We start from the raw sequence: 26,663 nt of genomic DNA, 5'->3' as shown, positions 1-26,663 counted from the left end.
GACGGCCCTCATCTCACGCGCCGGCCGGACGGCACTCCCATCACGTCCAGACTGCCATTTGCATCGATATGCTGGGGAGAACTTCGGTAGGGTGCTATGTAAGGATTGTTAGCACTATGTTACCTTATATCTTCGGCCAAGCATGACTTCCGCTCGGCCCCTCGTTACTGTTCCATTGAGCGCCGGCTCTCGACTCCTATCCGTCCGGCCGGGAGGTCGACCCATCCCTCTCCGGTCAGCCGCCCGGTCCACCTAGCCTTTTGACTTCCACGTGGCGTCGACCCCTCAAAACGGGGGCCCCCTGTTCTATCCGCCGGATCAGTATGAAAGGTTAACCTCTTACCTAATTTTCAAAGGGTTCAACCAAGGATAAATTGACCCAACTCTATTTGTCAAATCAATCAACAAAGATATTTTATAGCTCAAGTATATATAGATGATATAATCTTTGGGTCAACCAATTCATAATTTTTATAAGAATTTATAACCCTAATAGAACAAGAATTTGAAATGAACCTAGTAGGTAAACTAACTTACTTTTTAGGGTTACAAATTAAACAAACAAATGAAGGCAATTACATTTATCAACAAAAATATATTAAGGAATTACTTAAAAAATATAGAATGGAAAACAATAAAGAAATAAGGACACCTATGGAAACTAACACAACCTTAGATGATGACCCAAATGGAAAATCAGTTGACCTAAAATTCTATAGGAGTGTCATAGGTAGCCTTTTATACTTAACTGCAAGTCAACTTGATATTTTATTTACAGTTACTATGTGTACTAGATACCAAACCTGTGCTAAAGAATCACATTTGACTAACGTGAAAAAAATTTTCAGATATCTTAAAGGAACATCAAATGTAGGAATCTGGTATCCTAGAACACCCAATTTTAAACTCATACTATGCTGGCTGTAAACTGGACTGTAAAAGTATAAGTTTTAGGTGTCAGCTACTTGTCTATCACTTGTCAGCTGGTTTAGTAGGAAGCAACACTGTGTTGCCTTATCCACTACTGAGGCAGAATATATAGCTATAGGAGAATGTATTGCCCAATTATTATGGATGATGCACACCTTAAAAGACTTCAATTTAAAGTTTACAAATACAAAAGTACTAATTGATAATGTCAATTCAATTAGTTTAACCAAAAATCATGTGCATCATTCAAGAACTAAACACATTGAAATTTGACATCACTTTATCAGGGATCATGTCATCAAAGGCGACATTGAACTGAAATACATTGAGTCTAAGTCAAACCTAGCTGACATATTCACTAAACCCCTCCCTGAAAGTGAATTTAGTAACTTACGTCAATAATTAGGAATGTGTTTAATAGACTAGGACTCTTAATTTCAAAATTACTTACAAAAATTTTTTAAAAAATTCTAGGGTAAAATTTGTTATTTAATTTTCTCAAAACTTCCCTTATTTTTAGAATTTTCAAAATTACTTTAGCCTTAGTCTAGATCAAACTCCTAGAAAACATGATCCTATAGATCTAGGACTTGAACATCTCACCAACATACTAGGGCTACCTTGTTTGTGTATTGCTAAACTTAGAAAGGGATGAGATACATAGGCAGATTTCTTAGACTTAAGATACTGATATCAGTGCATCAATACAAGTCTGAGCGTCAAAAACCAAACTAACAGTAATCAAATTAAGTTCTTTATCTTAGTCAAATACTAACTGGAGAAATTATCTTAACCTGACTAACCAAGTGAAAACTGCTATCTTCTGATAGTTAGTAAGTAACAAATAGTTAGACAGTTAAGGACACATTTTAGTTATTTATTTTGAAATGATGTCAGGTTCAGGAGGAGGATTAATAACTTTAAATATTTTTTTAAGGGTTTTCAAAGCGGTAAACTTTTATCCTTACAAATTTCAAAAGTGTTTTAAAAGATAACTTTTAAAAATCAGTTGGACAACTATTTAAGTTTTGAAATATTACTTTAAAAGATATTTTTGAAAACAACTTGACAACTATTTAAGTTTTGAATTATTGCTTTAAAAGATATTTTTAAAAACAACTTGGCACAGTTTTTAAGGAATTTTAAAATCTTACTTCAGTTTTACCATTGTATTCATCCCTTATATCTTTTTCAAAATTCCTTTTCTTGAAAAAGGTTTCCAAATGTTTTGAAAAAGTTATCTTCAAATCCTAGCTATTTTCAAAATATTCATTTTGTTGTTTTGCAAAATACTTTTTATCCTCCAACTTTAATGTTATTTTCTTGCAAAACTCTAGAATTATCAAAATTTTGTATCTTTTGGAAAATTATATTTTGAAAACTTAGTAGATTTTGAAAACAATTTCAAAATCACCTTATTTTTGGAAATCTTGACATAAAGTTTTTTCTTTTGGAAATCACTTTATAAGATATCTTTAAAGATTTTCTTCAAGTAAATTAACTTATTTTCTAAGTTAACTCCCCAAGTAATCCTGAAAATTGTTACTTTTAAAACTTTACTTAGCCAAATTTTTTCCTTAAATTCTCTATTCCTTTTTTTTATGAATGTCAAAAGGGGAAGGTTAGATGGGATTAAGTTAGCAAAATATCAAGCATAAATCAAAATATGACTAACTTAAGCCATGTCATTTATTTTTGCATATTTTTCCTAACTTAACGCAGGTTGTCATTACATCAAAAAAGGGGAGATTGTTGATGCAGGTTGCACTAACGGTCTAACTCAGGTTTTAATGAATGAAAAAGTAAGTTAAGTTAGGTTTGTTATGATCTAACGATGTAACTAAATGTGCAGGAGAAGTCCAGATAGGTCAACGGGCTAACTAGATATCTGACAAGAAATCCAGCTAGATCGACCGGCTGACCGGATAGCAGGTACGAAGTCTAGATAGGTCGACGGGCTGACCGAATATCTGGCACGAAGTCCAGTTAGGTCAACGGGTCGATTGGATAGCTGGCACGAAGTGCAGACAGGTCGACGGGCTGACCAGATGTCTGGCAAAGCAATAAGTTAAGGTAAGTCACTGGAGGAGAGTGACTTGGTGAGGACGTGTTCCCCGTTTAAGGGAACAATAGGCATCGATCCAACTTAGATCTATTTTGGAAAACTAAGTTGAGATCTTGACTAGATTCTGGTCTTAAGGAGACAGAATCTAATTACTACTCTACTTATTGTTGTGCTAACTTTGTTTTGCAGGGTAGTATAATTTTTATTTGCCTTGAACTAATCTTTTCTTGTAGGAAAATAATTGCTGGAAAAGGAGGTCTGGGCACCCAGAAGGGATCCTGGCACCCGGAATGGCCAAAGCTTATCTTGTCGCCAGCTTGGAGCACGCTGATTGGTTGGCTGACATCACGGTCCAGGTGCCCGGAGAGGATCCAGGCACCCGGAACTGCCTATATAAGCAACCTTCCACTAGGAGCATAAAAGAACAAGTTTCTTCTATGATTACTTTCTTGAACGCTACTCCAAAGATGCTCCTACAACTCCATGACGCAACTCCAATGGTCGAGTGACAATGCCCCGATGATCGAGCAACACAACTCTGGCGATAGAGTGACGCAATTCCAACAACTGAAAGCACAGTCTTCCAGATCTCTGAGAGGTTGTTGGTATACTTATTTACTTCTACACTTAAGATTATACATTCATTGTATTACTTTTACAAAAGATTTGCGAACTATTAGTAAATTGCCCACCGAAAGCACTCTCACGTGCGGGCCTGGAGTAGAAGTCGACGAAAGCTCCGAACCAAGTAAAATTTGATTTGTTAGCGTTGTTTTCATTGTTATCTTTCCACTATGTACTTGATTTAATTCTTGATTTTCAACGATCGCTATTCACCCTCCTCTAGCGTTCTTTTCGATCCAACACCTCTCTGGTTGTGAATCAAGTAAATCTTCTAAGTCCCTTTTATTTTTATGTTAATTATTTTTGATAATTAAATGTGTGTATCATTGCTAAGCTAGAAGCAAGGAAATTAGAATTTTTAATTTGCATGTTATTCACCCCCTTCTAGATGATTTATCCGATCCAATAAGGCCAAGATGCCTTGGTCGAGATACAGAGGCCGAGATGCAGAGGCTGAGATGCCTTGGTTAAGATGCCATGACCTAGATGTAGAGTGAAAGAGATTTTGAGGCCTGTGATGAGCGTAGTTTCTTTAAAATAGATTCATCCTCCTCCTTCAGTGTTTTGAGATTATGATGAATGTTTGTTTCCCAGGTTACAACGGGAAGACTGTTGGATTAGGTGGACTGGCTAGAAAGGGGTGAATAGCCTGCAAATCAAAGTTAAACCTTCTCTTGCTACTTATTTAGTAAGGACACACTAATTAATTAATAAAAAGAAATGACATGAAAGAAAGTAGGGGACTCAGAATTTTTAGTTGGTTTGTAACTGGAAAGGTTGCTAATCAAGGCAAAGACAGTTCACTAGCTAATCCAAGGCAAAGACAGTTCACTAGTAGAAACTCCTTTTTCAACAAGGTCAGAGCAGAGAAACCCCTTATAGTAGTTGAAAGCACAAAATAGGATTACAAAAATGAATATAAGGTGTAGTGCTTTACAACTAGGACTAGGGCACTATTTATAGTGCATTGGTTGAAATGATCATTTTGCTGATGTGGTAATTTGGGGTTCTTCCATTGATCCAGGGTGAATCCAACAGGATAAAGTTTAACAATGTTCTTATCTAGCTAAACGAAGGCGCCTCGATTCATCGAAGGCACCTCAGTTCCGATAGAGGTGCCTCAGTGTGGATGATGTGGACTCTACTGCTTATCCCTGTGGTAATGACTCCAATCTCATTTGGGGTGCCTTGGGTTAATCTGAGGTGCCTTGGCTACTGTTCATCCGAAACGCCTCCAATCCCATTTAGGCGCCTCGAGTACTATTCATTCGAATGGTCAATCTCAGCATTAACCATTCTTCGTTCCACTCGCTTGGGTGATGCTTTGATCATCCAGAGTTCAGCTCATCCGAACCCAATTTCTACTTTCTGCTTGAGCTGACTTCCTCTCGGCTTCTCATCCCTCAGAAGCATCGCGTACATCCTTCTCGCTCAATCGTTATACTCTTCCACAACTTCTCATCTCTAAGATGCATCAAGCTCATTAACTTCCTTCTTATGTCATCTTTCTCGCTCGTTGTGTCTTTTGCTCGATTTCTTGTGATCCTAATTCGACATCAAAACACATAGGACCTAACTTAATTTAGTTAATCAATATCCAAACTAACCCGGGATACTTGCAATTTCCCCTTTTTTGATGTGTATTAACTCGAGTTAAAGTTAAGGTAAATAAACAAGAAATTGTATATGGAACAAAAATAATTATAACATTAAATATTGCAATTAAGTACAAGCAATAAGTTTGTAATCTCCCCCTTAACTCCCATAATTTCTCCCCTTTGATACATCAAAAATATAGATAAATAAAGCAAAAAATAGCAAATAAAAATTTGAAAAATTTTCAATGGGATGTATATACAGTATGCAAGTCTGTATATTTTTTTCAAACAATTATTTTTTAAATTAACTAATTTCTAAGAATTAAAATCTAGATTGTCAAAAATAAAATTGAAAATTATTTTTAACTTTTGAAAATACTAACAAGTTTTTATTAATGTGAAACATAATCAATCTGATCATAGAAAAAAATTTCACTAGAAAATTATTCTTCTTTTAGTTAGAAAATATTTTTCTTTACTCACATGGATATTTTTCAAAATAAATACCTAAAAATATATTTAGTTTCAAAAACTCTTGATATATTTTTTTGAACATTCAAAATCTAACCATTATTTTTGGAAAAAAAAAAACAAATTTAAAAAAAAAATAATGTCTGAAAATTTTTTATTTTAAAATTTTATTTTTTTGGTAAAAAATTTATATAAAAAATTATATAACAGTTGAAATTTTTTATAAAAAAATTATGCTAATAGATAACATATTTTTCTATTGAGGAAATAAATTAAATAAAAAATAACTGATTAGAAGGTTTCTGAAAAATAATTTTTTTACTAATGTTAATAATTAAATCAAATTTATTTCTAGCATGCACATAAAAATAATTTAATAGGTTAGAACAAATTTCAAACTCAAGATAGATTTTTACTTATTAGATTTATCAAGTATCTCATAATACCATTTTTTACAACGGTTACAATTTGACCCCTATGATTTCTAATATACCAAATAAGCCCTCTATTAATATTATATATAAAGTCACTTTTGGCACATATGAACTTGAACATACAAAATCTTTTTCTTATTTTAATTTTTCAATTTATTTTTTAATTTTATATTTTCAATTTGAAGTTTATTAAATTCTTTTAATGGGCATACATTTGCTAAGTTAATTCTTAAGTCAATGTTATCCTTTTTATATTTACGTACTTGATTTTGAGTTTGTATAAAGATCTAGATAATAGTTTAATATCTTCGTACAATTAGTTAGAAGGTAGAAGACGTACCTCACTTATTATGTCGGAATCATAGTTTGATGCTCCCACTTCATAACTGCTTTCCTCTGAAGTAACTCCCCCTTCATCGATGTTCTCCTCCTGGTAGTCGACCATTAGTTCTAGTTCAATGTATTCTTCGTTCTCGAACTCTTCAGATGATGATTCACTCCAAGTTACTTTGAGGTTCTTGTTCTTGGGCCTTCTTGTCCTCTTATCTTTTTCTTTCCCCTTATTCTTTAGTTTAGGGCAGTTGTCCTTAATATATTCTTCTTCATCATAATTATAGCACCTCACCTTCCTTTTCCTGAAAAAGCTTCTTTTGCTTATGTCTTATTAAACTTATTAGTTTTAAAAAACTTATTGAATTTTCTTACCGTATATGCTTCTTCATCTTTGTTAGGTGATGACTCTAAATATGGTTCATTCTTCTTAGCTTTTAATGTGATGTTGTTGTTTGACTTTTTTGTATCTTTAAATCCTGCACATCGAGATTTATGTAATTCTAAAGTCGAAAAAAAACTCTTCTAAATTACTTACCTCCAAGTTATTTGAGATATAGTAGGAATCTACTATTGATGTCCAGTCAGGGGTGTTTGGAAGTGCATTGAGTGTATATCTAAGTGAGTCTCAATTTATTACCATTTCTCTGAGGTTGTTGAGCCCAGAGATTACCACTTTCAGCTTTACGTGCAATTGCGCGACTGTTTATTCTTCTTTTAGCTGTAGGTTGCTCAGTTGATTTCGGAGTAAGCCTCATCTTGCTACTTTAGCCTCTGAGGTTCTTTCATACAACTCTAGGAACTTCTCCCAGAGTTCCTTTGCAGAGTTGTAGGAGCCAATTTGGTTAACTTCTTGAGGTAGCAGTACACTCAAAAGGTGGAATTCTTCTTACCATTGGCTACAAAGTTAGTTTGTTGCCTTTTGTTCCAAAGATACGCCTCCATTTCTTCATCATCCTTGTTCCTGGGCACTTCGAAACCAAGTTTTATACAAAGCATAATATTAAAATAGGTTTTAAAAAATACCTTCATTTTCTTTTTCCATATCGTGAACTCACCCTTGAACTTTGGTGGGTAGATGCTAGATTCGGCCATTTTTCTTGTTGCAAGTCGGTGGTAAGTCCTTCTAAAGTGGTTGGACTCACTTATTAGATCGGGTGGACCGACTAGAGGAGGTGAATAGCCTATAAGTCAAAGTTAAACATTCTCTTGTTACTTACTTAGCAATGGGGCCTCTATTAATTAATAAAAAGAAATGACATGAAAGGAAGTAGGGGACTCAAAATTTTACTTGGTTTGCAACTAGGAAGGTTGCTAATCTAAGGAAATGATAGGTCACTAGAAGAAACTCCTTCTTTGACAATGTCGGAGGCGTACAAGCCCCTTACAGTAGTTGAAAGCACAAAATAGGATTACAAAAATAAATACGGGGTGTAGTTCTTTATAACTAGGTTTAGGGCATTATTTATAGTACACTGGTTGAAATGACCGTTTTACTAACGTGGCAATTTAGGGTGTCTCCATTTATCCAAGGAGCCTCCAATAGGATAAAGTTTGCCAACATTCAACTGATCTAGCTAAACGGAGGCACCTCGATTCATTGGAGGTCAATCGCCTTAATGCGGTTGACGTGGACTCTACTGCTTATCTCTGCGGTAACCACTCCAATCTTATTTGAGGCACCTTGGATTGATTTGAGGCGCATTAGCTACTGTTTATTTAAGACGCCACCAGTCTCATCTGCGGCGCCTTAAACATTGTTCATCCGAATGATCAATCTCAGCATTGATCATTCTTCATTTCACTTGCTTGAGTGATGCTCTGGTCGTCCGGAGTTGAGCTCACCCAAATTCAACTCTAACCTTCTCCTTGAGCAGATTTCCTCCCAGCTTTTTGTTCCTCGGATGCACTGTGTGCGTCCTTCTCACTCCACCGGTGTACTCTTCTACAACTCCTCGTCTCTTGGATGCATCGAGCCCGTCGATTCCCTTCCTGTGGCATCCTTCTCACTCGTTGTGTCTTCCGTTTGACTTCTTGTGATCCTAAGTTCTTGCACACTTAGACACAAAATATCAAAATACACAGAACCTAATTTAACTCGATTTGTCAATATCCAAACTAATCCGAGATACATACAAAGACCACGTCGACAACCAAACAATAGTTGTTCATGACAAACTGAGAGGGTATTTGAACGCTACCACAGATAGAGTTACCGAGCGAGTGCATAACAAATAAGAAAGACTAACAAATAAGAAAGACAAGGAACAAAGGTGAAGAATTCTCTTTTTGCTATTGCATCCATTTGTTCTCAAAGTCATGGCCTCCTCTTATAGGAGGAGCATGCCTTTACTGCATTGAATGACCAAGTAATAGTTATTCATTGCCTCCAATCAATCAGTCATCAATAGTGATCATTTCAAATTGACGGTTACGAATTTTCAATTAATCAACGATTAATTCATTCATTACACATCAACAACAAATAAAAGGATTATTCACGTAGTAAAATATTAGTTGTTCCACTTAGATAAATTTTATCCTGACCGGTCTGACATTCAATACGTACAAGTCGTGCTCGAACATGAGTCAACTTAATTTAGTACAAATCCATGTCTTAAATTTATAGTACTATACACTGATGCATGAAAGAGAGTCTCTCTCTATGTATTTATTCATAACTACACTACTTATAAAATAATATAAATCAATAATATATCTTGAAACTCTCAAATATGGGATTAAAGTCATATTATGAATATTCATAATAGTCTTTTTCTTCTCCAACACTTTGTATTCACATATATCCAACCAAAAAAAAACCACCTCTGCTGCCAAATATCAAAGTTAATTATGTTTGACTTGGTAATGGAATAATCATTTGGTTCTTTTGTTTGACTTGGTATTTAGGAGTGCAAACTGTCTTGGTTAAACTTAATAAGATAATTGAGTCAAATTACTGAATATAAAATATCATAGAGTATGTTAAATTGATATAAAATCGAAGGAATAGATCAAATTAAAATTTTAAATTAAATATATGTATAAAGTTTATATTAGGTTTAACAATTAATGCTAAAAAAATACAAATTAGAATTTTACATTTAGAATAACTTGTATGACCATCACTTAAGCACTAGTGCATTTTTAAGTTCTAACTGCTCTCGGATTCTAATTTTTTGTTGCACTTTTTTATGTTTGTAAGATTTGCCTAATAACCAAATTTTTTTGTAAAATCGGCTATGAAGTAATTTTAAGGAATCTCTTATAGAAGGAAAAGAAATCATAAATAAATAAATAAAAAATTCTAACGACACTTTCTCTAATTTTTTTTTAGAAAATGAGACAGAAAAGAAATATATAATTTTTTATAAAATTTCTAATTCCATCTTTTGCTAATTAGTGAGATTAGTTCGACATCAGAAAAGAACAAATAATTTTTTTGGATAAATATAAGATCTCTAGGTAGGAAATAGAACACAGGTTATGCATGTGTGTATGGCTATCTGAATCTTTTAATTACAAAAGCTAACAGAGTTAACGAAGAATTTGTATTTATGACAAATAAATTCATAGCCAGAACTGAAATCATTCTTTTAGTAACTGAAGCAGATCAATATCGCTACACAGAGTTTCAAAGAATAGATATGAAAAATAGAATTGGACTTTTTCTGAATCATGAACTTGAGAGAAACTATAAATGATGAGTTTCTAATTGAAACACGGCTCGTGTAAACGTTCGAGTGTGGATGTGCCATTAATAGCTGCTTTATCTGGTCATTTTGGAGTAACAGCAATGGCAGGAGATCTGAGAACCTGTTGTAGCAATCGGGCCAATAGGCGTTGAGTAAGTCCTCCAAAGATGTGGCTGCCAAGATTACGAGCTTCTGGTTCTTCCAAAACCTATACAACAATTATTCTCAGTGACTGCATTCAAAAACATGTAGTAAACCTTTTGAAAAGGTATGAGAGAACACAAGTCCATACAAAGCATATATTTCATTCTTTGTTGCATAGCTGATCCAATCACCAGATTATTTATTATCCAACAATGGACTTTATCTAGAATTTGACTAATAGTTCATTTGCTGCTAATGCAAAATGTAAAAGATAATGACTTGGAGCTCAACCTTGATCAAAACATAATTCTACTCATTCCTTGAACTTCCAAACTTTATAAGAAGGTGACACAACCTACTATATTTACAGATCAAAGAATTAGGTAGCGAGCAAACAAAAATAGGAAAGTAATAGAAAATAAAAAAATTGCCAACATGATAGATTGAGCGGACGGAGAAACTTTAGCTAATGAAAATTAAAAGTGATTTGGAGAGATAAGATACATGTAACCAACCTGAACATAGTCGGAACTAGCACAATTTGATGATGATGTAAACTACAATATTTATGGGAATAGGCCAAGATGGTTTGGATATGTTCCAAGACAACCAATAAAGTTTAGAAATAAAAGGTGAGGAATAGAGGGACTAGAGAAACTTTAGCTAATGAAAATTAAAAGTCATTTGGAGAGATAAGATACATGTAACCAACCTGAAAATAGTCGGAACTAGCACAATTTGATGATGATGTAAACTACAATATTTATCCATCCATTCCTACGACTTAAATTATATCTAGTAGCAAAAGACAATGTTCACTGCTTGAGCTTTCCACTTCAGTTGATAGGTTGATAGCCTACTTGTCATAAATATTTCTGCCTATTTAAATTTTCTCAAGTTCTACTTACACAATGCGTGATAAAGATCTTGACACCACCAGTATTTTATCTTAGATATTTAAAGATTTTTAAATACTATTTTTTTATTAATTGTCGAATATGCTTTTGAAATTCTCAAATAGCAAATATAGAATGTTGTGTTTGCTAGGTAAGTATTCAAGTTGCTGTATATCATTACTATATAAAAGATTATTATAGGAGATGAGACTAAAAATATATATTTTCCCTTTTTGGGTAATAATACTACAGCTAGTACTATAAAACATACAATCCTAACCCCACATCTAAATCATTTTATAATTGTAAAGGCAATAAAAAAACATCAAAGATACATTGTGCAGTACCTGCAGAAGCGATTGCAAGAGGCTTGGATCAAAGCTATCTGAGGATCTCAAAAGACTCCATACTTTGAGCACTCTATCTCGAAGTTCTAGCATATTTCTTTTTTCACTATCACTTAACTTAAAGCGTCCATTTGCATTGCTGTTACGGACCACAACCTTCATAAAGCCAGGCATGGAATCATATGCATCTATCATAGAGCCAAAGACAATCACTTCAGTTATCCGAACTGCCTCTTTCACAACAAGAGCTCGTAATTCTTCACCACCAGGACCCAGAAGTAGTTTCAAAACAGGTTGCAAAGCATCTTTGGTAGTAAAATCTCGATCTTTGCGGCCTTGAACAAGGAGATTTTCAAGCCTATTCCATCTTCATGTTAGGTAGAGATACCAAGCAAGTTAATCAGACAAGACACCTGATACAGAAAGGTCTGACCAAAAAATTATTTCAAAAGATAAACAAGAAATGCTGGTGCCTACCTAAATTTTCCATCTTTGAACAACAATTCAATGAGAGCATCTCTAAGATAAGGATTTGGATCAGTCAGAAGCCTTTTAGCAAAATACGGGTATGAAGCAGCAAGCACCTTAAAGTTTGGATCAACATAAAGAGCTAGGCCCTCCAACACGGTCAGTGACCTCAATATCAATGCATAATATGCAGGAACTGCAAGAAAGCACACCAAAGAGTTATTAAAGTTGCCAATGTTAAAAATGTGTAGTTTTCTAGATATCTAAATACTAACTGTAGCATATTGAAAAATGAGATTTACATTCAGATACAAGGAGAACTCACCACTCACCATTAAAAGGATATTGATACATAACATTTCCTAGACCATCCACAATGGTCTTAAAATTGAGCTCACTTACAGTTGAATTCAGTGCATCATCAAAGAAATTCCTGAGAGCAGGTACAATTGGAGATACATCTACATCAGGTGTTAGAAATTTTAAAGCATAGTAGTCATGGGCCATGGCATCATAATCCCTGTTAACAAGGTGAACAATATGACCAATTATAGCAGATCTCGCTTCTTCTGGTGTTTCACTCATCATGCCAAAATCAATGAAAGCCAATTTCCCGTCAGGTGTGGCTAAGAGATTACCAGGATGCGGGTCAGCATGAAAATAACCATATTCAAGCAACTGCCTCAAGCTACACTGGATACCTATTTCAACCAAATTTAACAGTTTCAAACCTCTCTTCTCAATGGCTTCTTGCTCAGTAAGCTTAATGCCTTCCACCCAATCCATTGTTAGTACATTTGCACTGGTGTAATCCCAATATATATCTGGAACGTAGATTTCTTGGTTGTCAGCATATAACTTCTTAAATCTCCTTGCATTTTGGCCTTCCTGAATCAAGAAGTAAATTCTTAAATGGGGAAACTGAGTGTTTTCTACTGCCTAGATAGCATTTTTAAAAATAAATTTTAAAAAAAGTTCATGAAAACTGTTTTCACCTGAACGTAATTAAGCTCCTGATAGACTCTTTTTGCAAATTCATCGATTAGAACAACAACATCAGTGTAGATGAAATCAACATACTTGTTCACAAGAAAACCTAGACCTCTAAGAAGGTAAAAATCCAATCCAATAGTTTCTTCAATCTCTGGTCTTTGCACCTTGACGGCTACAACCTGACCTGAGTGCTTAAGCTGGGCTTTGTAGACCTGGCCTAGACTGGCAGCTGCAACTGGTTCTGGTGATATAGCCGAGAACACGGAACCGAGAGGTGCTCCTAGTTCACTCTCGATGCAGGCAAATGCATTCTCATTCGGAAAGGTAGGAAGTGCATCCTGCTCTCACCGGTAATGTCAAACAGCTGAGAATTGATTGATAATTACGGTTTAACAATCAGGAAAAAAGGACCAAGTGAAATCTTTTAGCAGGCAAGCAAACCTGCAACTGTGAGAGCTCCTCGATATATTCTGGCGGGCAGATATCAGGCCGAGTGGACAAACCCTGCCCGATCTTCACAAAGGTCGGCCCCAATCGCGTAAAGATTTCCGTAAGCTCCGCCGCCCGCTGTCGCTTCCGCAGCTCGAGCTGCCCTCGCCTCTGGTCCACGGCCAGTTTCAACGCGAAGGATCCCAACCCCGTGAAGATCTCCAGCATCCTCGAGACCACCTACTGCCGAACACTAGCGACATTAGACGAACGGGAGACGAGAAGGAAGAGCCCTCCAACCAGGGGCTCACCTTGAAGGGGCGAGAGGAGTATTTCGCGGAGAGGATCTCGGGGTGATATTCTGTAGCATTCGCTGCCCTGGCCAGGGCTCGCACCTCCGCTTGCATGTCCTCGGCGCGGTCTTTCGGGGGGATGGAGAGACGAGCGTGGAGATCAACGTTTACGGCAGCGGACAGCGTCCTGGACTTCGACGTTAGCTGCACGGCGCACTGCTCGCCTCTTCTGACTCCGTCGCCGCTAGCATCGGACTTAGTACCGGAGATGGGGCGGAACCCGACGATGGCAGCGCGGTGGTGACTCGGCGGTGGCCTCCTCCGGTGGGCCAGCGACCGGGGAGAGGGGAGGGAGACGGAGACGGCCATTATGATCGGAAGCTTCCAAAGGGGTCGGGGAGGGAAGCACCACCTGGCTGTAGCATTCGGTGCGACGGACGCTCGAGTCGGCCCGCTGCTGCTTTTGTCTTGAGCCCTTTCACGTGCTTGGGATTTGAGAGAATCCTCAATATGTTTTTTATTTTTTATTTTTTATTTTTTATTTTTTATTTTTGGCAAAAACCCTAAAAAGAGTTTGGTTTTGTTTTTGCCCTCGTTAAAATCCCTTTTATAAAAAAAATCAAATAAAATATTAAATTTATGAAATTTCAAAATTGCCTTGATTCTGTCACCGGAATATCCGCTAGAATATTTCGCCAACGATTGGCCAACTGCAGGAGACGGGATCATTCATGGTCCAACGTGTATGGGTAGAGATTAATCATCTAATTTTTATATTAGATCTCTTAATTCATTTAAAAATGAATTAGAGGATAGATCATTTATAATTATATTCATATTATAATTATGATTCGATCGTAATTAATTATAATATCTTTCTAAATTTATTGTCCTCTCAGACTATAATTTGGATATGGACGGACTGTCAGAGGTCGTCCGGAGGCCGTCAAAGGTGAGCATGTGGTCAGGCTACTGGGCGCCAAGCAGGAGCGTCCTCCGAGAAGCCTCCGAGCGCCTGACCGGATCCATACTATATCCTGGAGGAATGATGAATCCAATCAATTACGATTAGATCACGACTATAAACTCACCATAATTACGAGTGGTCCTGTAGGATCGTTGCGGCCCGCTAGGAGGGGGTTGTTGGATATCCTGCTAACACAAAAAGAAAAACAAACCCTCCTCGAACTCTTTAAGCTAACACTTGCATAAATAAACTAAGCAGTAAATTAAAAGCATAAAGAAAAGGCGAGGCAGAAGTATTTACTTGGTTACAACCGATGTGGTTGTTAATCCAAGGAAGATTAAGCTCAATAAAAATCTCCTTCAGGCGGAGAAGCCTCGTACAGTAATGTAGCGCAGAAAACAGAAGCTTAGACTAAAAGAGAGCATGCAAGCACTGGATTTACAATCAGTGAGTTCATTTAAAAGCTTCTTGACCAAGGATATATTTATAGCCTTGGTCGGGGTGCCTGGAAGGGTTCCGGGCGCCCTGGGGGGATAAAACTTATCCCCCAACGTTCAGATCGAGTCAAAGCTCGATCTGGTCAACATTACTGCTCAGGGCGCCCCGGAGGGTTTCGGGCGCCCCGGACCCCAAAAGTCAACTCTGGTTGACTTTTTCCGTCCGGTCGCTCCGCTTCGGTTCAGCTCGTCTCGGTCCGGGTTTTCTGTTCCGGCTCCACTAGCTTGGGTGATCTCGGCCATCCGGAATAGGGCTCACCCGAACCCATGTTCCGACCTTCTCCTCGAGCAGCCTTCCTTCCCGGTTTCTCGTCCCTCGAACGCCGCGCACGTTCTTCTCGCCCACCGGTGTACTCTTCCGTGGTCACCTCGTCCCTCGGACGCACCGAGCACGTCGGCTCTCTCCCCGTGTCGTCCTTCTCGCTAGCCGCGTCTTCCGCTCGACTTCCTGTGTTCCTAAGCTCCTCCACACTTAGACACAAGGGTTAAACAAACGCAGGACCTAACTTAGCTTATTTGATCACATCAAAACACCTTGGGGTTCCAACAATCTCCCCCTTTTTGATGTAAGCAATCCAAGTTAAGTTAGGGTAAACATATGCAATAAAAATAATTTATATTCAAATAAGTCCAAATATTTTTCAAATGAAAAAATTATATTACTTCCCCCTAGACTTAACATACCTTCTCCCCCTTTGATCACATAAAAAATGGGGTTGCAAGAAAAATAATCTAAGGGTTTGACACAAAAAAAAAAAATTATAGAAATCTATTTCAACGTTTTCGGAGAAAAAGTATTTCCAGGTTAAAAAAATTTCTAAGTCAAAAAATGACTTTTAAAAAATTTCTATGTTTTCACCAAAAATAAATCTTTCTAAGCCCAAAAATTTATGCAAGAAAATTTAAGAAAATTGATAGCATTAAAAAAAATTTTCTATGCATTTATTTATTTATTTTATACTGATACTTATATCAGCAAGTTTTAAATTTCCATTTCAATTTTTCATAACTTCTCAAATTACACTTTTTCAAATTTAAAGCCACATATATTAAACATGCAATAATTTGTATCATGTTAATTTCTATTATTTTTTGAATTGCAACTTCACAAAAATATTCAAATAGCATAGATTCTAATTTGATAAAAATTTTCGACAATATAAAAAATTCTTTCGGCAATGTGCAAAATTCATTCGAAAGAATATTTTGTAATTTGCAAGAATTTTTTAACAACAAAAATTCTAATTTACAGGAATCTATTACAATAGATTTCTTAATCCGAAACACCTTTTCGGTGACTCAATTTCTAAATCGCAAAATTCTTTAGAGAGAGTAATTTGTAATTCAAAAAATTATTCTAATTTGCATAATTCTTTTGTCAAAATATTTTTAAATTTGCAAATTTCTTTTGATAATATTTCTAATTTGCAAGACAAATTTGACAATTGATTTTCTAATTCAAAAAACTTTTTCGGTAATTCAATTTTTAAATCGCAAAAATCTTCATGCAATTTTTCTATTGAATTAACTGGTTGTTCAGAAGGTAGAGACCATACCTTACTTACCTCGTTGGTCGTTGGTTCTCCCCCTGTTGAATTAATTTCTTCCAAAGATTCTCTCCCTTCATCGATCTCAGGATGTACTTCGGCTGTTGGGTTTGTCTCAGTAATTTCTTCCGTCTCGGATTCTTCTGATGACGGCTCGATGTCTATTGAGGGGGCGGCTTCAATCGGTTCTTCGTAGAGTTTTAAGAACTTTTCCCAAAGTTCTTTTGCGCTGTTGTATTCGCCAACCCTATCAAAGTCTTCGTTTGGTATTGCGATTAAAATGTAAAACTCTGCCCGATCGTTTGCCATTGACTCATCACGTTGCTTCTTGTTCCATAGGCGTAGATCGAGTTATTCTCCATTCGTTGTCTTTGGTGCTTCATAACCTGTTTTCATTATTAGAGAAATACCAATATCAGAGTTAAGAAATACCGTCATTTGTTGCTTCCAAGAAGCAAGCTCCCCCTCGAATGTTGGTGGGTAGTCGCTAGCTCCGGCCATTGTTTTGTTGCTTTAGACGGCGGTTAGTCCTTCTGAGGCGTACTCGGCTCTGATACCACTTGTAGGACCGTTGCGGCCGGCTAGGAGGGGGTTGTTGGATATCCTGCTAACACAAAAAGAAAAATAACTCGAACTCTTTAAGCTAACACTTGCATAAATAAACTAAGCAGTAAATTAAAAGCATAAAGAAAAGGCGAGGCAGAAGTATTTACTTGGTTACAACCGATGTGGTTGTTAATCCAAGGAAGATTAAGCTCAATAAAAATCTCCTTCAGGCGGAGAAGCCTCGTACAGCAATGTAGCGCAGAAAACAGAAGTTTAGACTAAAAGAGAGCGTGCAAGCACTGGATTTACAATCAGTGAGTTCATTTAAAAGCTTCTGGACCAAGGCTATATTTATAGCCTTGGTCGGGGCGCCTGGAAGGGTTCCGGGCGCCCTGGGGGGATAAAACTTATCCCCCAACGTTCAGATCGAGTCAAAGCTCGATCTGGTCAACTTTACTACTCAGGGCGCCCCAGAGGGTTCCGGGCGCCCCGGACCCCAAAAGTCAGCTCTGGTTGACTTTTTCCGTTCGGTCGCTCCGCTTCGGTTCAGCTCGTCTCGGTCCGGGTTTTCTGTTCCGGCTCCACTAACTTGGGTGATCTCGGCCATCCGGAATAGGGCTCACCCGAACCCATGTTCCGACCTTCTCCTCGAGCAGCCTTCCTTTCCGGTTTCTCGTCCCTCGAACATCGCGCACGTTCTTCTCGTCCACCGGTGTACTCTTCCGCGGTCACCTCATCCCTCGGACGCACCGAGCCCGTCGGCTCTCTCCCCGTGCAGTCCTTCTCGCTAGCCGCGTCTTCCGCTCGACTTCCTGTGTTCCTAAGCTCCTGCACACTTAGACACAAGGGTTAAACAAACGCCGGACCTAACTTAGCTTGTTTGATCACATCAAAACACCTTGGGGTTCCAACAGGTCCATCTCTTGATCCACTTTTTTGTGAACCAAGAGATCTAGTCTCCACTTATTTTATAGGTAGGGACCATCAATCCCCATTAATATATGTAAAGAGATCACCCCGGGTCTGTAAAATCCACTGAACTGTCAAAACTGACTAAGTTCTATCATTGGCACCGACATTGGCTAACGTTCATCCAATGGGGTTATTATAGTAATTAAATATTATATAATATAAACTTTTATCAGTTTTTTATCTAACTATTTTCAAAATATCAAATCACGTATCATAATTTTAAAATTATCAAATTGTATACTCACTTCTCATTTTATCCTCATCGTCAAATCAATTCGATTGAAAAAAAAATCAATTGACTATTTTTTCAGTCGAATTATTTCTTTCAATATGTTTGAAAAAATTCATTAGTCGGTTTCAGTCAAAATCAATTAATAGATCTAGAGATCTTAAAATGACATGAAAGTCGTTCTTATGTATTCATCTAATTTTCCTGATTGTAAAAAATACTATTAAATATCAATTTGACACAATTTATTGAGAGCAATGATTTTGTAAACACGAATATGTTTAAAAACTAATTCATGTTTAAAAAATCAATGTTCTCAATATATTCGGTCAAATTGATGTTTGATAACATTTTTACAATCAGGAAAACTAGACGAACACATACGAATTAATTTTATGTCATTTTGAGGTCTCTAGGTCCATCAGCCGATTTCGGCTGAAATTGACTGATGGACCTAGTGACCTCAAAATAACATGAAATCAGTTCCTATATATTTGTCTAGTTCTCTTGATTATAAAAATACTATCAAACATTAATTTAACCGAATATATTGAGAGCATTTTTAAACATAAATGTGTCTAAAAAAATAATTTGTGTTAAAAAAATTATTACGTTCAATATATTACGTGAAATTAATATTTGATAAGACTTTTATAATGGAGAACTAGACGAACATATAGGAATTAATTTCATATAATTTCAAGGTCTTTAGGTCTATCAGCCGGTTTTAACCAAAATCGACCAATGGACCTAGAAATTTCGGAATGATATGAAACTAATTTCTATGTGTTTATGTCGTTCTCCTGATTATTAATATACTATCAAACATCAATTTGCCCAATATATTGAGAGCAGTGATTTTTTTGAATATAAATGTATCTGAAAAATTAATTCATATTCAAAAAATCACTACTTTCAATATATTAAGTCAAATTGATGTTTGATAGTATTTTTACAATCAAGAGAACTATGTGAATATATAATAATTGATTTCAAATTATTCTGAGATCTCTAGGTCTATTAACTAGTTTTGTTCGAAATCAGTTGGTAGATTTTTCAAAAAAAATAAAATTGATTCGATTGAAAAAAATTCAGTCGACTGATTTATTTTTCTAATCTAATTGATTTGAGGACGAGGGTAAAATGGAAAATAGGTATGAGATTTGATAATTTTAAAATTATAAAATATGATTCGAATATTTTGAAAACGGGTTTGGTAAAAAAACTGAAGTATTCATTAGATTATGCTTCATGCTTAGTTACACCTGATTAAATTATTTCTTAATTTTGTTTTACACTTTAAATGATAGTGATATTCGTTCACTTTTCCTTTTGTTGGTCATTCTTAGTCACTAACACAAATATAATACAACGTAGATGGATTGAAAGTCTGCCACTTTCATAGTGGGACAATTAGATCGATACAATTTTCAAATACTAAGCAACCTGCGCTACATCCACATTATACTTGGAATAATTTCTTTTATAGCGGGATGATTATTTTTTTTTTTAATAACAACAACAATCAAACTTATCCCACTAGATGGGATCAACTATATGAATCTTTTTATGTCATTAGACTTTATCTCTTAATATATCATCATCTATATTTAAATAAAGTTTATCTTGTTTTATTATTGCTAACCAAATCTTTTTTGGTCTTCCTCATCCTCATTTGATATGCATGTTTATCATAGTTTCACATCACCTAACTGGAGTATTTATTGGTCATCTAAGTACATGTCTATACCATCTTAGCTTAAACGTGTCTCTCGGAGTTTTTCCTTAATAGATGGAACTCCGACTTTCTCTCTAATACTCTCATTTTTTATTTTATCCATCCTCGTATATCCACACATCCACCTTAACATCCTCATCTCTGCAACTCTCATCTTCTGCTCATATGCTCGAGTCATAGCCCAACATTCAGCTCTATATAACATAGCAGGTCTAACTACGATTTTACAAAATTTACCTTTAAGTTTAAGAGGTACTTTACGGTCACATAAAACACTTGACACTCCTTTCCATTTCAATCATCTTGTTTGTATTCTATGTAAAACATCTCTCTCAATCCCTCCATCGTTTTACAAAAAAAAAATCCTAAATATTTAAATCTCTCGGTCTCGGGCAACTCGTCCTCTCCTATCTTAACAATTGTTGCATTACTTCTATTATTGTTAAACTTAAATTCCATATATTTTGTCTTTAATCTATTAAGCTTAAAACATTTTCCTTCTAGTGTTTCCTGCCAAGATTCTAGTTCAGCATTTACTCTTTCACGTATTTTATCTACTAAAATAATATCATCTACAAATAACATGCACCACGGTACTGTGCCTTGAATGTGCGCAGTGAGTTCATCCATAATTAGTGTAAAAGGATAGAGACTTAGAGTTGATCCTTGATGTAACCCTATCTTTATTGGAAATACTTCAGTTACTCCGCATGAAGTCTTTAATCTGGTCGTTACATCCTCATACATATCCTTAATTAGGTCAATATATGTTACGCTAACCTTCTCTTTTTTAGAATTCTTCATATAATTTCTCTTGGGACTCTATCATAAGTTTTTTCTAAGTCGATGAATACCATGTGTAGATCTTATTTTTGCTCCCGATATTTTTCAATTAATTATCTAAGAAGATGTATAGCTTTTATTGTCGACCTTCCAAGCATGAACCCAAATTATTTTTCGATCACTGTGATCTCCTTCCTTAATCTTTTTTCTATTATTTTTTTCAAAGTTTCATAGTATGACTCATTAGTTTAATACCCCTATAGTTTGCACAATTTTGTACGTCTCCCTTGTTTTTATATAAGGAAACTATAGTACTTATCCTCTATTGATCAGATATTTTTTTTATTTTCAATATCATATTAAATAATTTTATAAGTCATTCAATACTCTGTTTCCCTAGGTACTTCCATACCTCTATCGATATATCTGCTGGTCCAACAGCTTTTTCATTGTGCAACTCATTTAAAGTTTGTTCTACTTTTGAAGTTTAAATTCTACGATAAAAATTAAAATTTCTATGCTCATTTGACGTACTTAAATTAACTAAGATAAGTTAGTCACCTAAATCTTCATTAAAAAGTTGATAAAAATACATCTTCCACTGCTCTTTTATTTCTCCATCGTTTACTAATACCCTATTGCATTCATCTTTAATACATTTTATTTGGATAAGATATCTTATTTTCCTTTCTCTCACTTTAGCTATTTTATAAATGTCTCTTTCCCTGTCTTTTGTATCCAAGTTTATAATCGTTCAAAAGTTTTATTCTTTGCTTCACTCGCTACTTTCTTAGCTTTTTTCTTGGCTATTATATTTTTTTAAGTTTTCCTTGTTCTTACAAATATATAATTCCTTATAAGTTATTCGTTTTTTCTTCACTTTCTCTTGTACTTTCTTATTCCACCACCAAGATTATTTAGTGGTGCATGTCTCTTTGACTCACCGAGTACACTCTTGGCTACTATTTTCAACTTTGATACTATATTATCCCATATTGTATTAGAGTCATCATATATTTCACCTAATGCTTGTACTTCTACCTTTTCCTTAAATATATTTTACTTCCCATCCTTTAACTTCCACCACTTAAATACTTATATATTTTCTTTCTATTGATACTATGTTTGAGGCGTATATCCAACACTACTAACCTATGTTGGGTAGTTAAGCTTTCTTCAAGGATGACTTTGCAATCTTTACAAATTTTTCTATCCTTCTTCCTAACCATAAGAAAGTCAATCTACGATTTATTATTCCCACTTTTGAATGTGAGTAAGTGTTCTTCTCTTTTCTAAAAAAATATATTAGTTAATATAAGGTCATATGCTATCGCAAAATCTAATAGAGTTTTTCCTTCCTTATTTCTCGTTCCAAACCCATAACTCCATGTACCCTCTCACATTCCTCATTTTTCACTCAGACATACCCATTTAGATCACCTTCTATTAAAATCATTTCATTTGGTGGAATATTTTTTAATATTTCATCTAAGTCGTTTCAAAACCATAATTTTGTAGCTTCATCTAATCCTACTTGCGGTGCATATACGCTAATTATGTTCATAGTTTATTTCACCACTATTATCTTAAGGGTTATAATTCTATCCCCTTTTCTGACTACTCCTATAACTTCACCCTTTAACAAACTATTTACAATAATACCCACTTCATTTCTTGCTTTACTTTTGTTGGAATGTATACTAAAAGCCTAGCTTTTTATATAAACATTTACTTAGAAATAAGAATCATATTGGTCAAATATCTACATTTATAAGCTAAGTGTAGTTGTTCAATTAATTTATATTATAGATAACATAGAGTATGGTATCACACACAGAAGATTATGCTATCAGTTCTTTATAAATTATTAACAGTTGCTCACGACTAAGATGGATAGAAACAAACCATTGGAATAGTCGTAGTGCAATTTAGTATTAGTTTATTTTGACTATAAAATTACACTAGTAAACTCAGAGTGTATTGAGTTGGACCATTTAAGGTAAGTTCTTTTTATACTGACTGAATAAAAGAACAAAACCTTTATTATTATGGAAATATGTTCTCTTAATCATGATATAATAACAAGCACATATACTTAATATTCATTTCTTTGATTTATCAAAGGGTGCGATTTAGTTCGATAAATCAATAGGCTCGATAAGTTGGGAAATGGTATTATTTATATGGTGTGTTGTTGATTATAGAATGAAACTGTGTCCTAGTAATCTAGGTTGATAATGTCGCCAAGAGGAGCTCATAAGGATTGTCATGTTAAACCCTGCAAGTGGACTTAGTCCGACATGACAATAAGGTTGAGTGGTACTACTCTTGGAATTAGATATTAATTAAATGAGTTATCAGTAACTCATTTAATTAGTGGGCATTCGATATCTTAAACACAGGGAGACTTACACACTCATGATAAGAAAGAGCTCATATAGTAATATTGGATTGGTGCGGTAGTTCAATAATAACTCTTTAGTGGAATGAGATATTATTGATGAACTCGAGTTGGGTGTTCGGGGCGAACACGGGAAGCTCAAGTTCATCAGGATACCAAAACCAATTCCTCCTCTCGGTCTCTATCGTAGCCTCTTATTTATAAAGTATTATACCCACCTTAAGGTGGCCGACCAAGCCTACCTTGGAGCCCAAGCTAAGGTCAGCCAAACCAAGGTGAGTTGGTTTCAAGTGGTGGTCGGCCCTAGCTTGAACCTAAGCTTAGGTGACCGGCCACAACACAATAAAAGGATTTTAATTTTTAAAATATTTTCTTATGTGGAAGCCATGGTTTTAAAAGAGAGTTTAAAATCTAAATCTTTCCTTTTATAGTTTTCTACAAAAGATTAAGAGAACGGTTTGATATCCTTATTTGTAGTTAAAAGGAAGATTTTAATTTTTAATAAAACTTTCCTTTTTTAACCATCCTCATGATTTTAAAAGAGAGTTTTAAATTTAAATCTTTCCTTTTATAGTTTCTATAAAAAATTAAGAAAATATTTGATATCTTTCTTTATTTGTAGATTGAAAGAAAGATTTTAATTTTAGAGAAAACTTTCCTTTTTGTAAATCATCCACATGTTTTAATAGAGAGATTTTAATTTATAAAAGTTTCCTTTTATAACCAACCATGAAGGGAATTTTTAAAAGAAAAATTTTATTTTGAAAATTTCTGGAAACAAATTAGGAAGTTTTAATTTTGTATTTAAAACTTTCCTTGTTTGGAGGAGATTGTAGGGGCCGGCCATTAGAGGTTTGATAAGGAAATTTTAATTAAATTTTCCTTCTTAAACATTAGCAAGGAATATAAGGAAATTTTATTTATAAAACTTTTCTTATTTGCCAAGACCAAGGAATATAAAAGAGAGGGTAGAGGTACCTCACCTTATAACACATAATCTAGTATTCCTCTCTTCTATTCCTTGGTGGTGTGGTCGACCCTCTCATCCTTCATCTTCTCCTATTCTTCTTCCTTGGTGGTCGGCGGCATCTCATCTCAAGGACCTTGGTGGTGGTTGGATCTTGTTAGAGGAAGAAGGAGAGATAGGAGGCTTTGTTTCTAGCATCCCTTGGAGCTTGGTGGTGGTGGTCGAACCTCATCTTCTCTTGGAGTTCTTGTGGTGGTCGAAACTTGCTTGGAGAAGAAGGAAACTTGGGTGGATTCTCGTCTCGGTAGATCGTCGCCCACACGACGTCCGAGATAAGAAGAGGAATACGACAGAAGATCGTGAGGTCTATAAGCTATAAAAGGTATAACTAGTTATTAGTTTCCGCATCATAACTAGTTTATCTTTTTATTTAGATCTTGAAATACCAAACACAAGAGGCTAATGAATCTAGGTTATCGAATTTATATTTTTGATTTAGTGTTTCTTTTGAATTTGTGATTCGATTGTTCTTTTTGGTTAAACCTAGGGTTACTATAAGGAAATTAAATATTAAATTTCGTTGAAAGGCTTTGTTTAGGAAGTGGTAGATGCTCCCATACCCAAGAAGGCCTAGTGTCTCGCCATGTTTAACCTGGAAGCCGATCTCTGAAATTAATATTTAATTGAATTTGTAACATAGGTGGATTTCGATCAATAATGTTAAGCATCATTTGCGATCTAAGTTTAAACCTTTAAGAACAGATAAGTTAAATTTGGAATCAATAATGTTAAGTTCCATTTGCAATTCCAAATTTAATTTCTAAAGAACACAATAGGTTGTTAGGAATGGTTCAGGACTTGTACAAAATTTTTGTACAGAGGAACCGGTACGATATTCCAAGTATCAACCAACAATTGGTATCAGAGCTAGGGTTTGCCTCTGTGTGTTTGGTTTTCAATTTAATTATGCGCATGTCATACATATTTTAGGCAGGATAATAGTAGGATATGCTAACTCTGTGGTTGCATGCTCCAACTATTATGGCTTAATGTGATTGTGTGTGATTAGACCCTTGGACATGTCAAGGGCATTTTATGTGTGTGCATGATTGTATTTATTAAATACAGCAGGAGCTATATTAGCCCTAGGATTTTACCTTTTTGTTCGATCTAGATTTTATGTACATTCCCTTGTGAAATATAGGATCGATATATGTAAAATTTGATTTTATTTTTGTCGCGGATCGTATCCTTGCGAGGCGTGGTGCCATTGGAGGACCAGAGGCGCAGCGGAAAAGGAAGCTCGATGGACCCGACGGCATGAACCCTAGGGATGGCAGCACGCGAAGGACAGTGATGGAAGAAGCCATAATAGTTGGAAAATTAATTTTCATATTTATTGCTTTTATTTACTGTGATATGTGTTTGCATGTAATGTATGCTAGCATAGGTTAAAATTCCTCACCTTAAATAACTAAGTGGGAGAGAGTTTTTTAAATAAATTCCATGGTCTCCGTTACTGGTTTGTAAGTGATGCAACAAGCTTGCGTGTTGGCTCTGAGTGCCTCCCTCCACAACGGATGGGTTTGTTGCGGATCACTAGATCAAACTTCTTTTATGGATGGTTATAGGAAATTATTTAGGAACGTGTGATCTTCTCCAACTGAAGGGGCACAATCCTATTTAATGGACTAAGTATCAAGTAATGGTATACACTTAGACGCATTCAATAGTATCCTCCCCAACGGAGTCAATGCTATTGTTTTCCGTGACCAAAAGAATACCAACTATTAATTTGTCATAAAGTTAGGTAAAACTCCCCTCTTACAAATGTTTGAATTTGTATACGTCCACACTAACATGACATACAAAATTCACGGTGTTTAAGGTAATTTTATTTGTCATAAAGTTAGGTTGACAAAATAAAATGGGTAATACCTCCTCTTACAAATAATTGAATTTGTATACGTCCACACTAACGTGGCATACAAAATTCATGGTATTTGAGGTAATTTAAGGTTGACAAGATAATTAATGGGTAAAACCCTCCTCTTACGAATGTTTGAATTTGTATATGTCCACACTAACGTGGCATGCATAATTCCTGGTGCTTTAGGTGTTGGTGAATTTAAATAATATTGTTTGAGGAATCAATGTTATTTTAAATTCAAAGTTTTAACCAAATATTTGATCAAAGTAAGACCAACTATTAATTTTATTTGTCATAAAGTTAAGTTGACAAGATAATTAAATTAATGGATAAATCACAAGGATTTTGAGGTGTTGGTCTTGACCAAAT

General features: G+C 35.4%; 1 protein-coding gene across 2 annotated transcripts; it reads right to left on the bottom strand.

Moving 5' to 3' along the window:
• Positions 1–9,989: 9,989 nt before the first annotated feature.
• On the bottom strand, positions 9,990–14,195 carry LOC122056384 (protein ACTIVITY OF BC1 COMPLEX KINASE 3, chloroplastic-like). Of its 2 annotated transcripts, none has more exons than XM_042618311.1 (7): positions 13,736–14,195; positions 13,437–13,664; positions 12,998–13,333; positions 12,335–12,890; positions 12,012–12,198; positions 11,535–11,901; positions 9,990–10,355 (listed from the first exon to the last, which is right to left on the bottom strand). In XM_042618311.1, the coding sequence occupies exons 1-7, from the start codon at positions 14,084–14,086 to the stop codon at positions 10,230–10,232; spliced, it is 2,151 nt and encodes a 716-aa protein (XP_042474245.1). In that variant the 5' UTR covers positions 14,087–14,195; the 3' UTR covers positions 9,990–10,229. The 2 variants fall into 2 exon arrangements, with proteins under 2 accessions (XP_042474245.1, XP_042474246.1); XM_042618312.1 differs by having other exon boundaries at positions 13,437–13,667; positions 13,736–13,876.
• Between the last annotated feature and the right edge of the window lie 12,468 nt (positions 14,196–26,663).

This window comes from Zingiber officinale, chromosome 3B (genome assembly GCF_018446385.1).
Source record: "Zingiber officinale cultivar Zhangliang chromosome 3B, Zo_v1.1, whole genome shotgun sequence".
NCBI lineage: Eukaryota > Viridiplantae > Streptophyta > Magnoliopsida > Zingiberales > Zingiberaceae > Zingiber > Zingiber officinale.
Note: the sequence above shows the minus strand (reverse complement) of the source record. Positions and strands in the feature narration are given on the sequence as shown.

Coding starts and splice junctions, on each gene's coding strand:
- LOC122056384 (XM_042618311.1), bottom strand. CDS start 14,086: ATGGCCGTCTCCGTCTCCCTCCCCTCTCCCCGGTCGCTGGCCCACCGG. Junction 13,334..13,436: donor AGGAGCTCTCACAGTTGCAG/GTTTGCTTGCCT, acceptor CGGTGAGAGCAG/GATGCACTTCCTACCTTTCC. Junction 10,356..11,534: donor TCTTGCAATCGCTTCTGCAG/GTACTGCACAAT, acceptor ATTGTTGTATAG/GTTTTGGAAGAACCAGAAGC.